Source organism: Taudactylus pleione, unplaced genomic scaffold, assembly GCF_031769625.1.
Source record: "Taudactylus pleione unplaced genomic scaffold, aTauple2 ptg000535l, whole genome shotgun sequence".
NCBI classification, from domain to species: domain Eukaryota; kingdom Metazoa; phylum Chordata; class Amphibia; order Anura; family Myobatrachidae; genus Taudactylus; species Taudactylus pleione.
The window spans coordinates 7,920,583-7,935,020 of NW_028284937.1; the positions used below are offsets into that span (position 1 = coordinate 7,920,583).

Here is a 14,438-nt window from a genome sequence, read left to right on the forward strand (position 1 = left end):
ACTAATGGTTTGTGGAAAATTTATATAAATCATTCTATGAATCCTATCTGCTTAGTGTGGCTAGATGTGATGGGAATGGATCCCAACTACATCCCGTCTAATTTCCCTCCCTTCCAAAAATCATGGTTCTACTAGTTACTCTGCATCATTAGGGAAAACAGTGCCGCCGGATCCTCGTGGGCGGGTGACATTTCATGTTCCACAGCACAGATGTTCCACTGCTAGTTACTCGTGAACCATCGCTTCATCAATTTTGTTGAATGTTACCAATTACTCAGGTGTTATGAAAATATCCTGTTTTTATCACAGGGAAGGAGAGAATTCAGCTGCCATGCACATATAACAAGGATTATATTCACCCCCCCCCCTTATTTAGTTGTTTAACCCTTTATGTCATAAATGCTGAAGAAACTAGATACTCTGAAGTAGGTTAATTTTCCTAAGACATGGCTAATGTACAATTTAGGGAGGAATTCAATTAGCCACAATCGTTTTTTGGGGTCGAAAAACGTGACTTTTCCCCATGTTTTAGCTTCGGGCAATTCCATTAAAGCCCGTTTTTTGCACCAGAAAATGATCTATTTTCAGGCGAATACACATAGAATCCGTGATAAGTTCAAGGACCTGTGTTTTTTTGCTGGCGGCTTCCCGAGAACAGGCTAATTATCAAGGATTTTCTTTTTTGGAGCCTGCCGTGGTCCGGAAAAATAAAACTCTGTTAAGTGCTGCAGACCGCGTTATGGGGCTAATTGGATAGCCGCGGGGGATTAATTAGCGCTCAGTCATTTACCGCGGCTAATTGAATCCCCCCCTTAGAATCCAGAGTCAATTAACAACCATGGCCGGTGTTCTTTACCTACTGTATTTACCTAGAAATAGGTTTTAGGTTTCCATGCCATCATTCATTTCTATTTGTGCAGTGTTTGGTTTATATATGTAACATAAGCAAAATGTCTTCTCTCTTCATTTTTACTAAGACAATGCTACTCTGGACAGTGGAGAGGTAGATGATATACGTATGTACAGTTTGTTTAAACGTTCCAGGGGGCTGATTCAGAGTTGTACGCTATTCCAATGTTCACACAGTTGAGCGATTATCGGTGGTCTGCGCTTGCATCCCAGCTGCAACGCACACACGTGGTGACCATTTTCCCTGTGACTCAGGCATGCGCAGAAAAGACGTCCCCGAGAAAAAGGCGTGGGTGCCATTTTCCTGGAGACCCGGGCATGTGCAGTAGATTCTGGGAAGAGGAGGGGGCTCAAACGAAGGATGCACAAGGGGCCCCCTACTCTCTTAAAACGCCCCTGCGTATAACTCTGCACCAGGCCCCAAGTCCGACCTACTGGATGAGTGCTGAGTTTGTATAATCCACTAATCAGCTAAAACATAACACAACGGTTAATATATAGGTGGATCTGAAGCAGGGTGAACAGTATGACCACTTACCTTTTCTGGCATGAGCTTACAGTAACAAAATGAAGGCAAACAGAAGGAAAATGGAAAATGAATAAATGAAAGGAAGAAATTAACAAATTTAACACATTGTTTTCCTCAGTATCAATGTTTTACCTCAAATCTACAGAAAAACAAGATACACTCAGAACAATGTGGAAATTATTGTCTTTTTAATTAAACATAAATTTTATGAGGGTACAAAAGCTTTGAGAAGACCAGGAACAACATTTTAAAGGGCATTTTCGAAGGAAATCCTCAGCAAACATATAGTTTCTGAAGATTGCAGAAATTACCAAGTATCCCCACAATGTATGAAGGGGTGACCGCAGCAATTATTGGGGATAGCTCCATGGGCCGGGGACTGCTAAATTACAAAATGTATTCCTGAATAAAAAATATAAAGGATTTGTAATGCAGAATTGAATAATTATGCATACAATCATGTTTAATTATCAAGACACTTTTGATTAGTAATGGAGGGAGAATGAATTCCCAAAGAAAGAAATAACGTACTTTTAGGTATTATGCCAAGAGGGACTATGAATTCAGAATAGAGCAAAGACTGATATACTAATCAATGGTAAAAGTCCCTATAAAGAGAATATTTAGACAGGCCAGCAGCACATTCAGTGCTGCTGCATCAGCTTGGGGCAGGGCGGTAGTGTGGACGGCACATAAGTGCCGTCCGCACTACACAGCACAAACACACATCCTCCGGTGCCGGCAACTGTGTGTTTGTTTTAGCAGCCGATGAGAGTCAGACAGACTCTCATCGGCTGCTGCGCTACGGTCCACTGGCGGAGCCTCCGTTCTCCGGCTCCCGCAGTGGCTGATGAGAGAGACGTCGACGTCCCTGCCATCATGCAGAGCGGGCCGGCCCGGGAGGACGCCGAATGGAGGAGCAGATGCCGGAGCGGGGATTAAGGTAAATGGAGATTTTTTTTTTCTTTCCTGTGTGTGTGTGTGTGTCTGGCCGGCTGGAGGGGGATGACTACTACTTAGGGCACTGCTGGGGAGGGAACAGACTACTCCTAAGGGCACTGCTGGGGAGGGTACGGATTACTACTAAGGGCACTGCTGGGGATACTACTGGGGGCACTGCACACTGCTGGGACCACTACTGGGGGACACAGCATAGAGGGGGAATCACTACTAGGGGTGTTCCTGGGGGGACTACTGTTGAGGGGGACTGCTACTGGGGGCATGGCTGGGCTGGGCTCTGTGTGGCTTGAAGGGGGCCCCCTCAACTTAGTTGCCCTGGGGCCCCCACAAGCCTTAATCCGGCCCTGTATGTAGGCACTATAATCTGTCACTGGTAAATAAATGCACCCAGCATCCCTGTGTCACCTCAGCCACCACGTCCCCTCAGCAGCACCCCCTCTCCCAGCTTACGCCTGCTCTCGACACATTAAACTTACCCCCTCCGGTACGCGGTCATCTTCTCTTATGTCGCTGCACCGCGCACATGCATGTCATACCTAAGGTGCACGGCGCGTGCAGTTGAATCTGGGGTTAGGTTTATGGTGCACATTCGGCCTTCACACAAACTTGCGTGATTACATAATTTACATCAGGGGCCTATTTTATAATAATAGATATAGAGATATTATATGTATGTATATATATAAAGTCACTGAAGCCGGCACTCCACAATAACCAACTATACTTGCCCAGGTGCCATCTGAGGTTAGAGAACCTGATGTGTAGAATCGAGGAAAACAGCGGCACTCACAGGACTGGATAAAGAAAGACTCAGGTACACAAGTGTTGTGTAATGTTCGACGTTTCAGTCGGTGCAGACTTTTATCAAGAACGCAAAGTAAATACAAAGTACAAACCTTTATAGGACTGTGATGCGGTGATGAAAATGCTATCCGTACCCATCTTGTCAGTCGCCGGGTGAGTGACGTCATCAGCGTGCGGCCGAACTGTCACGATGTATGTGATGACGTACGGCGTGCAACGCTGGAGGTGATGACGCACGCCCACCGGCGTCAGCTACAAGTCAAGGGGCGGGGTTATATGATAGGTAACCATAGCGACAATGTGTAACGTAAATACTAGCAGACGTGCACTGAGAAGAGCATAGTGAGTGATGACAATATGTACAGTGCTTTCCAATATACCGAAAGCCAACAATAATAGAAATAACCTTGTAGGTAACAGGATAAATAAGTACATACGTGCTAATAAAAACATCAAATACAACATATAACATATAAACTTATATACTGCAATGGTCATCATGGAAAAGACCGGGCAACAATAAGTAAAATGGTGCAATGACTAGGTAGCTAAAAAAGCAATGTAATATCGACTAAAATATATATCTGGATGAAAATATCCGTACGATGCAAAGTACTGATATCACAATAATCAGAAGTAATAGCTGAAAGAAGGCAAAAAATCTAAAATGGGTATATACATGTATTACGATAATGGAATCAAGCAGGAGAGACTGCCAAAGATGTGTTCAGGACCATGCCACATGAAGGGTAAAGGAGATCATACTGACCATGTGAGGTAGGGAGAGGTGAAAATTGGAAAAGGTCCAGAAGTAAGTTTGGTTTACTAAACCTGGTATTCCAAGGGAGTCACCCACCCTAGTACTGACCAGGCCAGACACTGATTAGCTTCCAAGATCGGACGAGATCGGGCTTATCCAGTGTGAGTATGATAGTAAACCTTAAAAGGAAAAGTAACCAATAGACTCTCCCACAATCAAACCTCTAAAGTAGGTCACAGATCAATACCACTAAGTGAAGCCTTGATCCAAACACAAAAGAGGCATAAATCCATAGAATAGGACTAGGACTGTAAATACCATCAGCAATCTTAAACCTTTTCATTCCTCTAGAATCATGATGGGCTATAGGAGAGGCAAAAATCTGAAAGAATGGCTGGTACACAATGATATTTCTACATCTGAAGATGCACAGGGATCTAATTTTCTTGCCCGCAAACCTGGCTGTTACAAATGCATAGGCTGCACTACATGCAGACATATGGCAACCAGCTCGTATGTTGTTCATCCACACTCAGGGAGACGTATCCTTATAAGACATATTCTCAATTGCATGAGCAAGTTTGTTATCTATATCATCTGGTGTCCGTGTGGCCTGGCCTACATAGGCAAAACGTCCTGTACCATGAGGATTAGGATGGCGCAACACCGCACTGCCATTAGACAAGCACTTGAAGGAAAAGACAATGATCAGCCAGTGGCACGTCATTTTAAAGAACTCAAACATCCACTGGCTACTTTAAGACACAAGATTATCGATCACGTGCCTACTATGAAGAGAGGTGGAGACAGAGATAAACGTCTACTGCAATTGGAAGCACGTTGGATCCATAATATGAACACTGTTGCTCCTTTGGGCCTCAATGAGACATTATCATTTGCTTGTTTTCTGTAAATCTGATTTTTCTCCTGGTGTGCGTTACTGGTTGCCTATTCACCGTTGTTTTTCATCATCTCTTCACAGGACCTATTTATGACCTTACATTGGCTTTGATGTACATTTTGATATCTACTTTATTCATTGGTGCTTAATTGTGATAGTCAGCACCGCTCCATTCAGTGTCATTTACAGTCCTAGTCCTATTCTATGGATTTATGCCTCTTTTGTGTTTGGATCAAGGCTTCACTTAGTGGTATTGATCTGTGACCTACTTTAGAGGTTTGATTGTGGGAGAGTCTAATGGTTACTTTTCCTTTTAAGGTTTACTATCATACTCACACTGGATATGCCTGATCTCGTCCGATCTTGAAAGCTAATCAGTGTCTGGCCTGGTCAGTACTAGGGTGGGTGACTCCCTTGGAATACCAGGTTTAGTAAACCAAACTTACTTCTGGACCTTTTCCAATTTTCACCTTTCCCTACCTCACATGGTCAGTATGATCTCCTTTACCCTTCATGTGGCATGGTCCTGAACACATCTTTGGCAGTCTCTCCTGCTTGATTCCATTATCGTAATACATATATATACCCATTTTATATTTTTTGCCTTTTTTCAGCTATTACTTCTGATTATTGTGATATCAGTACTTTGCATCGTACGGATTTTTTCATCCAGATATATATTTTAGTCGATATTACATTGCTTTTTTAGCTACCTAGTCATTGCACCATTTTACTTATTGTTGCCCGGTCTTTTCCATGATGACCATTGCAGTATATAAGTTTATATGTTATATGTTGTATTTGATGTTTTTATTAGCACGTATGTACTTATTTATCCTGTTACCTACAAGGTTATTTCTATTATTGTTGGCTTTCGGTATATTGGAAAGCACTGTACATATTGTCATCACTCACTATGCTCTTCTCAGTGCACGTCTGCTAGTATTTACGTTACACATTGTCGCTATGGTTACCTATCATATAACCCCGCCCCTTGACTTGTAGCTGACGCCGGTGGGCGTGCGTCATCACCTCCAGCGTCACACGCCGAACGTCATCACGTACATCGTGACAGTTCGGCCGCACGCTGATGACGTCACTCACCCGGCGACTGACAAGATGGGCGCGGATAGCATTTTCATCACCGCATCACAGTCCTATAAAGGTTTGTACTTTGTATTTACTTTGCGTTCTTGATAAAAGTCTTCACCGACTGAAACGTTGAATATTACACAACACTTGTGTACCTGAGTCTTTCTTTATCCAGTCCTGTGAGTGCCGCTGTTTTCCTCGATTCTATGTATATATATATATATATATATATATATATATATATAAAAACCTTTTAGTAAATAAGGTTAGGATTAATAATGGAGCAAGGCAAACACTGGGTAAACAATGTAGGGTAGGACTAGGCCTCAGTTAGGATAATGTAGTGGTTAGCATTACAGCCTCAAAGCACTGAGGTCATGAGTTCATATCCAAGTCATGGTCCATCTGTGGAGATTGTATGTTCTCCCCATTGGGTGGGTTTCCTCTGGGTGCTCCAGTTTCCCTCCACACTCCAAAAACACACTGCTAGGTTAATTGGCTTGTGGCAAAACAATAACCCTAGTGTGTATGTACAGTATTTATATGTGATAGGGAATATAGATTGTAAGATCTAATGAGACAGAAACCAAAATATTCTCAGTAAAGCGCTGTGGAAAATACAGTATGTGCGCTATATAACTATATGTTAATAAATAATAAAAGGATACAAGACAGACATGGTACTTAGAGGGAAACAGGGATTAGATGTACAAAGTCAGAAAGCTCAGGGTCACAGCACTAAAACTAAAATAAGAGTGCTACTAGCAAGCACACTGCACAGCCACAGATCTAAAGGCACAAAAAGGACACACACTGACCTGCAGAGGGCCTGATGTCTTCCCCAGCCCCTGCTCTGAGCCTTGAGGCTAAATACAGACACTAACCTACAGAGGGCTCTGAGATCAACCCCAGTCCCTGCTCTGAGCCTACAGGCTAAGGACATACACTCAGGGGCGTATCTACCCATTGGCCAGGATGGCACTCACCAGGGGCGCAGACCAAAGGGGGGGGTGCCGCCCAGCAGTGCCACCAGTAGCCAAGGGGTGGACAAGTCCCTCGGCCCCACAAGTGTAGGGCATACCGCAGTGAGAGCGGTCTGCCCTACACAGTAACAAACACACATCCACCAGCGGCAGCTGTGTGTTTTAATAGCAGCCAGCTAATGAAAGTCAGACAGATTCTCATTAGCTGCTGCGTCGTCCGCGGAGGGAGCCGGCTGGAGCTCACTAATGAGCTCCGTGTTCCGGCTCCCCCCGCAGTATGTGATGGAAGAGATGTCATACGTTATGGCGTCTCTCCCATGCAGGAGAAGAGCGGACTGGGACTCGGGCAGCGGCGGTCGCGTCAGGAGCGGGGACCAGGTAAGTTGAATTTTTTTTTGTTCTTTGTAGGTGTGTTTGTGTAAGCCTGGCACGGGGGGGGGCACTGAAATAGGGGGTATCCGCTACTGGGGGCACTTTATGGGGGGGTGCACGCTACTGTATTGGGGTGGCCACTACTGGGGGCAATTTATGGGGGTGGCCACTACTGGGAGCACTGTATAGGGGTGGCCACTACTGGGGGCAATTTAGGGGGGTGGCCACTACTGGGGGCACTGTATAGGGGACTACTACTGGGGGCACTGTATAGGAGGACTACTACTGGGGGCACTGTATAGGGGTCTACTACTGGGGGCACTGTATAGGGGGCTACTACTGGGGACAATGTTTAGGGGGGAACTACTACTGGGGGCTATGCATAGGGGGGACTACTACTGGGGGCACTGTATAGAGGGGACTACTACTGGGTACTATTACTGAGGGCACTGTATAGGGGTCTACTACTGGGTACTATTACTGGGGGCACTGTATAGGGGGTCTACTACTGGGTACTATTACTGGGGGCACTGTATAGGGGGGACTACTACTGGGGGCAATGCAGCATAGGGGGGATTACTACTGGGGGCACTGTATAGGGGGCTACTACTGGGGGCACTGTATAGGGGGGACTACTACTGGGTACTATTACTGAGGGCACTGTATAGAGGGGACTACTACTGGGTACTATTACTGAGGGCACTGTATAGCGGGGACTACTACTGGGTACTATTACTGAAAGCACTGTATAGAGGGGACTACTACTGGGTACTATTACTGAGGGCACTGTATAGAGGGGACTACTACTGGGTACTATTACTGAGGGCACTGTATAGAGGGGACTACTACTGGGTACTATTACTGAGGGCAATGTATAGGGGGCTACTACTGGGTACTATTACTGAGGGCACTTTATAGAGGGGACTACTACTGGGTACTATTACTGAGGGCACTGTATAGAGGGGACTACTACTGGGTACTATTACTGAGGGCACTGTATAGAGGGGACTACTACTGGGTACTATTACTGAGGGCACTGTATAGAGGGGACTACTACTGGGTACTATTACTGAGGGCACTGTATAGGGGGCTACTACTGGGTACTATTACTGAGGGCACTGTATAGAGGGGACTACTACTGGGTACTATTACTGAGGGCACTGTATAGAGGGGACTACTACTGGGTACTATTACTGAGGGCACTGTATAGAGGGGACTACTACTGGGTACTATTACTGAGGGCACTGTATAGAGGGGACTACTACTGGGTACTATTACTGAGGGCACTGTATAGAGGGGACTACTACTGGGTACTATTACTGAGGGCACTGTATAGAGGGGACTACTACTGGGTACTATTACTGAGGGCACTGTATAGAGGGGACTACTACTGGGTACTATTACTGAGGGCACTGTATAGGGGGGACTACTACTGGGTACTATTACTGAGGGCACTGTATAGGGGGACTACTACTGGGTACTATTACTGGGGGCACTGTATAGGGGGGACTACTACTGGGGGCAATGCAGCATAGGGGGGATTACTACTGGGGGCACTGCATAAGGGGGTAGGGGGGGCACCAGTACATTACATTGCCAGGGGCGCTTGAATCCCTAGATACACCCCTGCATACACTGAACTGCAAAGGGCTGGGATGGGATCAACCTCAGTCCCTGCTCTGAGTCTAGAGGCTAAGGACATACACTAACCTGTAGATTTCCAGGAATCTATTCCAGCCCTTGCTCCAAGCTTAGAAGCTAAGAACACCTTAGAGGCCAAGGACGCGCAATGATCTGCAAAGGGCTCTGGGATTTATCCCAGCCCCTGCTCCAAACCTAGAAGCTAAGGACATACACTGACCTGCAGAGGGCTCTGGGATCTATCCCAGCCCAGCTCTGAGCCTAGAGCCTAAGGACAAACACTGACCTGCAGAGGGCTCTGGGATCTATCCAAGCCCTGCTCCGAGCTTAGAGACTAAGTACATATACTGACCTGCAGAGGGCTATGGGGTCTATCCCAGCCTCTATTCCAAGCATAGAGGTTTAGTACACACACTGACCTGTAGAAGGCTCCGGGACCTATCCCAGCCCTGCCCTATCCCAGCCCTGCTCCAAGCCTAGAGGGACATACACTGACCTGAGAGAGCCTACCATATACTGTATCCTAGCCTCTGCTCTGATACTAGGATTCAGGGATCTATCCCAAAAAGAACACTACACCTACATAATTAAAGTGTTGATATTTAGGTAAATACTGTATGTCTAAAATGCTCTTTCGCCTATCAATCAAGACAGCTGTTTGTCATACATAATAGTAACCTTCTGCATTAATATTAGTCACACACAAGTTCAGCCATTATCTTCGGTTTTCACCTTTTTTTTTAATGTGCGCACAACCATTAATTATAACATAATCCTCACAGCCGATTCACCTCTATGCATTATTAATAATAATAAGAAAAAGATATTGGTGAATATCACAGGATGGTAAAGCACTGTACATGTGTGTTTCCCGAACATCAATTCTTAATGAACGGAGGTAATTCAAATCAGTTCTCAGTAGAAAATATATTAACTGGGAATGTATTGTTGAATTATTAAAAGCCTAAAGCTTGCCTGGCTTCCTACGGCTGAAGTGGAACTTGTTCATTGAGCCTAGGAACTAATGTGTCAAATTGAGAATAGCAGTGGTAAATATATTTTCAGCGTAATATAACAAGTTTGTTCCTAGGTAGCATATATCTCTATAATGAATATGCCTTTCATGATATCTGTGTATACTGAGCATTTTGTTTCATCAATAATATAATCCATTCATTAGGGATCTTTAAAGATACTTAAGTAACATCTTGGCCTTTTACGTAACGCCTGTGTAGACTTCGTGATAAATGTCTCCTCTCAACCTTAGCTGCTTTAGAAACTATATAGCTGTGACAATTCAATGTGACAATCTCTCCTCCAGGACAAATGGAGATACATTGATTCTTACAGCGCACGCAGGGCCTAAGGTTGTCATGCACTGAACATTTTTAGCTGTCTTCTTCCCTGGCGGACAAACGGTACACTTGACATTTCCTTACTTGGTAGTTTGCTCAGTTCATTCATAAATTTGTCCTTCATGTCCGAGAAGACATTGTGTTTGGTCGATATATCCGTGCCATTTTGGTGGGGCTCCGGCAAGGCCGTGGTGTGCGTCGTCTGCTCAGATGCAAACCCGGCAGATCTACGCTCCTGGCTCATTGTTGAGCTGTGGGGGGGAAGAAAAATATTAATTGAATTGCAGAAAATTAGTTTTTATTTTTTTTTGCACAATATATCATTGGACAATCCCTTACTGGGAGGAGGGTGTGGGTCTGGGTGCTGCTGGAGTGTTGGCAGTGAATGTGGTTTAGGGGGAGTGTGCGTAAGTGCTGCTGGGACTGGGATGTTGGAAGTGAATGTAAGTGGGGAGGCATCAACAGCTATCTCGGCTCCTGGTATGAACTTACGCCCCCTTTGCATCTACGTTTTGGAACAGTGTAGACAACTGTACATTGTTTCTGTCATCATTCCGTACATTTACCACTATTGGCCAAAGGTTGCAACAAGCTACCTGACTGACTAAGATCATAAGCGTCAGCAGTGGGCGACACGTGACAGTTCAACTTCACAGTCAAACTTGGCACAACTAGTGTTTGTGGACACTAAATCGGGATTATTATTATCACTGTTCCATCCAAAATTAGTGGCCTGAAAATTATAGCTAATGTAATTTTCTATGAAGTAACCTGCAAATTGTGAACATATTGATTATTTATTAGATCTTTAATTCTTTATACCATCCAGCTCCTAACCCTGAGAGTCCTGTACAATTGGTAATGTTTGACCCTTTGCATCTACTTTATGTAACAGTGTAGACATCTGTACATTGTTCGTGTCATCAGTCTGTAAATTTTTTAGACCAAAAATGTCTTTGCGCTGTCACAATATATATTTAAAAGTAAAGAATATTAAATACACTATTCTGTTTTGTTTGTTTTATTTCTCTTTGATCAGAGAAGAAAAGTCTAATGCTGGGTACACACTAGACGATATGTCGCCCTAACCGGCGGATTGGGCCGATATATCGTCCACATCGGCCAGTGTGTACCCGCTATGTCACTGATCATGGGCGCTCCTACGTGTCATCAGCGTATTCCTCCATTGGACCTGCATACAGGTCCGACAGATGTTATCGTTAGTGGGGGCCACCATCGCTGACGGCATCGGCAAGTGTGTATGCACTTGCCGATACCGACAACCCCACCTGGTCCCATCGCTAACCAGGTCGTACATAATAGACATTGGCTAGAGTGTACCGCCCTTTAGTTGTATTGAAATTGGTGGGAATTTTAATTGTCTACATTATTTCTATAATAGTGTTATAGGCGAAGATGATTAAATGATTGCATTGTTTGGATTCCACCCTCTTCCCATTTCTTTTGTCCAGTACCTGGGAGCAAGATGCTGTTGTGTTTGTTTCGGTTTGTTTGTTCTCTCCTCCCCCCCCCCTTTTTTAGTTTTTTTATTTTATTTTTGTGTGTGCTCGGTCGCCTTTGTTTTTGGTCCTTTCCTCCTGCCCTCTGTATCCAATTTATACCATGGTCTATAACGTTATTTTTTTTTGGGGGGGTGAAGGTGAGAACTGAGTAAAAATACAGCAGAAATATTTACACTGTTTCTGTTCTCAAGGTTATTATTCTCCTAAACTCAAACTACAAACTGTACCACTGTATGGCATATGAGGCCCCAATGCCTCTTGGCCTACCCTCCTGGAATAACCTAGAGACTGCCACACTCTTGGGAGTATAGACCGGCCTTCCCAATCCAGAACACTTCCACACGTACTTGCCGAAATTTAAGGACCCCACTCTGGAGGAGGGGACAGCAAGGTGTGGATGTGTGGTGCTGCAATTGTGTCATCGTGGTCCTGGACATCACTATACAGCATTGTAAGATGCGGAATCGGCTATGATGACATAATTCAGCACCCAGACCGCTGACTTCACATGGTAGATGGCAGCGAGCAGCATGCGGGAAACTGGCATACAATTCAGGAGTCTCCTAAACATTCTGAGAGAGTAAGAAAGTATGCCTCACGTTGAATCAAGTCACCATAGACCTGCATCTGCTGCAGCAAACCGCAGAATTGAACACTGAGTGGTGGGGCCACCAAAATAAGACGATTTGCAGGGCCATGCCCTAGCACCTCCCACTTCTACCTCCTCTCCGGCATGTATGCGTGTACGTGTGCAAGTGTGCGTGTGTGTGTGTGCAGGGGAGTTTTTTGTAATCACATAAAATGTTGAAAATAATAAAATTAAACTTTCAAAACAACATTTAGGCAATGCTATTGATTTATTAGATTGCACATAAAAATAGAATGATGTCCAAGTTAACAATAAGTTCGTAATAATTTATTGATGCCCTGAACAATGCAGGTAATACCAGTACACCTAAGTAGTACTAAATATACCAAGCTCAATAATCATGTTGTAGCCTCAGTTAAAAATCACTCCAAACACCTCACATTTAAATATACATGTTTAGACTTTTGCAGAAATTAGACTATGGACAGAGAAAACGAGGAGGGAAGGGAGGCAACAGAGGAGGCGTTAGTCTAGATAAACTTTTGTACCCAGTTCACACCAGCCAGGGGTGAGTTGTACTGACACCATGGGCCATATTCAATATAGGAGCGGAAAGTCAGTGCTGGACTTTTCGCTCCACATCGGAGGTTGGAGTGGGGATAAAGTATCGGGCGCGTGCCCGCTTATCCCCGTATTCAATTTAAAAGGAGCGAAAGAGGGACCCGGCGAAATTGGATCTACGAAAAAAACATGAATTTTCGTCAAATGTGCCTGGGCCCCCCCTAAAGATGTCCAGACATGGGGGATCACTATGGGTACCCCCATTTTTGCCTGCTGAAAGAAGTCAGGGTTTGTACTAGCCACGGCAGGTGATATTTGCGGCTATGAAGAAGGGGTGGAGAATAGCACTTATTTTTTATTTTTTGTAAAAATAACTATTCCTATCAAATTTGGGGCATATGAAAATGGGGGTAAGCATATTTTAAAGTCCCTAAAGCGCATTTTAAAAATTCTTCAAAAATATACCTGCCACTACCACCCGCATTCTTTTAAACACCTGCCACATACTTGGGAACCCCCCCCTGAATTAATTTTGCTATTTAAAAACGTGTTCCCCATTTTTTTTTTACCCCAAAATTAAATACATTTTTTTGGGGTGTCCCTATTTTTTTATTTATTTTTTTGACACAGTTCATTTTTAGGGGGTATTCCCAGGACTGCATGCTATTTTTTTTAAGCCTGCAACCCCTAAACCCCAATTCTGCACTTTTTTTCGCCATGTAAAACATGGTGAAAACTTATCCCCATTTTTTTTTCACAAAGTCTTTTCGCACCGGCAAAAAGTCTTTGAATATGGGTATAATGAAAATAGTCGAAAATTATCGCCGATAATGGCCTTTTCGCTTCAAATTTAATATGGCCCATGTGTTCCACATCTAATGACATTAAGGTACAAAATATTGTTTGGCTGTGTGATTGGTGCATTTATGAGTCTGATGAGACTGTAATTAACATTGGGGATCTGCTAGGCAGCATCTGTGCAGCAATCCTTATTTCCAGGCACTGGTACACACCACGCTGAATCCTCACAAATCATCTCCGTAGCAACCGTCCCTGTTATCCACTACAAGAGGCTCCCCAGTGGAACTGCTAGCTGCTATTTACAAATCAAAGCATGGCTGCCAGACACAGTCACCTCAGAGATGTCATGATAATGTCATTGTTACAGGAAACAGAAGCCTGGATCTGTGCTGAACAAATGCATCAATGTGTGCACTGTTCAGGGCTTAAAAGTAACTTAACCTGTAACCGACACTTCTTACATGGTCCTACTAGGATTCGTGTGTTCCACAATATAGCACAGAAAGCATGGCAGTAAATGGTAAACACATTGTTCTATTGACCCAGACACTGGGATCCTTTCAGGGTTGCTGCTATTTCCTAGTTGGAGAAAGGACCTCTGTGACGTTTCCACCAAGTGACCGTTGCAGGAGGCTGGACCGCTCCTGCGTTACCATCC

At 44.3% G+C, this 14,438-nt stretch overlaps 1 protein-coding gene and 2 pseudogenes across 1 annotated transcript in view; 1 reads left to right on the forward strand and 2 right to left on the reverse strand.

The window, feature by feature from the left end:
• SYT5 (synaptotagmin 5) overlaps positions 1-14,438 on the reverse strand; it is a 354,594-nt gene that overhangs the window by 87,543 nt on the left and 252,613 nt on the right. The window contains exon 2 of the mRNA XM_088450947.1: positions 10,391-10,557. Within this exon, the coding sequence (XP_088307073.1) occupies positions 10,391-10,550 (160 nt within the window). The 5' untranslated portion in view covers positions 10,551-10,557. The remainder of the gene's footprint in view (positions 1-10,390; positions 10,558-14,438) is intronic.
• On the reverse strand, positions 4,022-4,141 carry LOC148501091 (5S ribosomal RNA; annotated as a pseudogene).
• Positions 5,182-5,301, forward strand: LOC148501092 (5S ribosomal RNA; annotated as a pseudogene).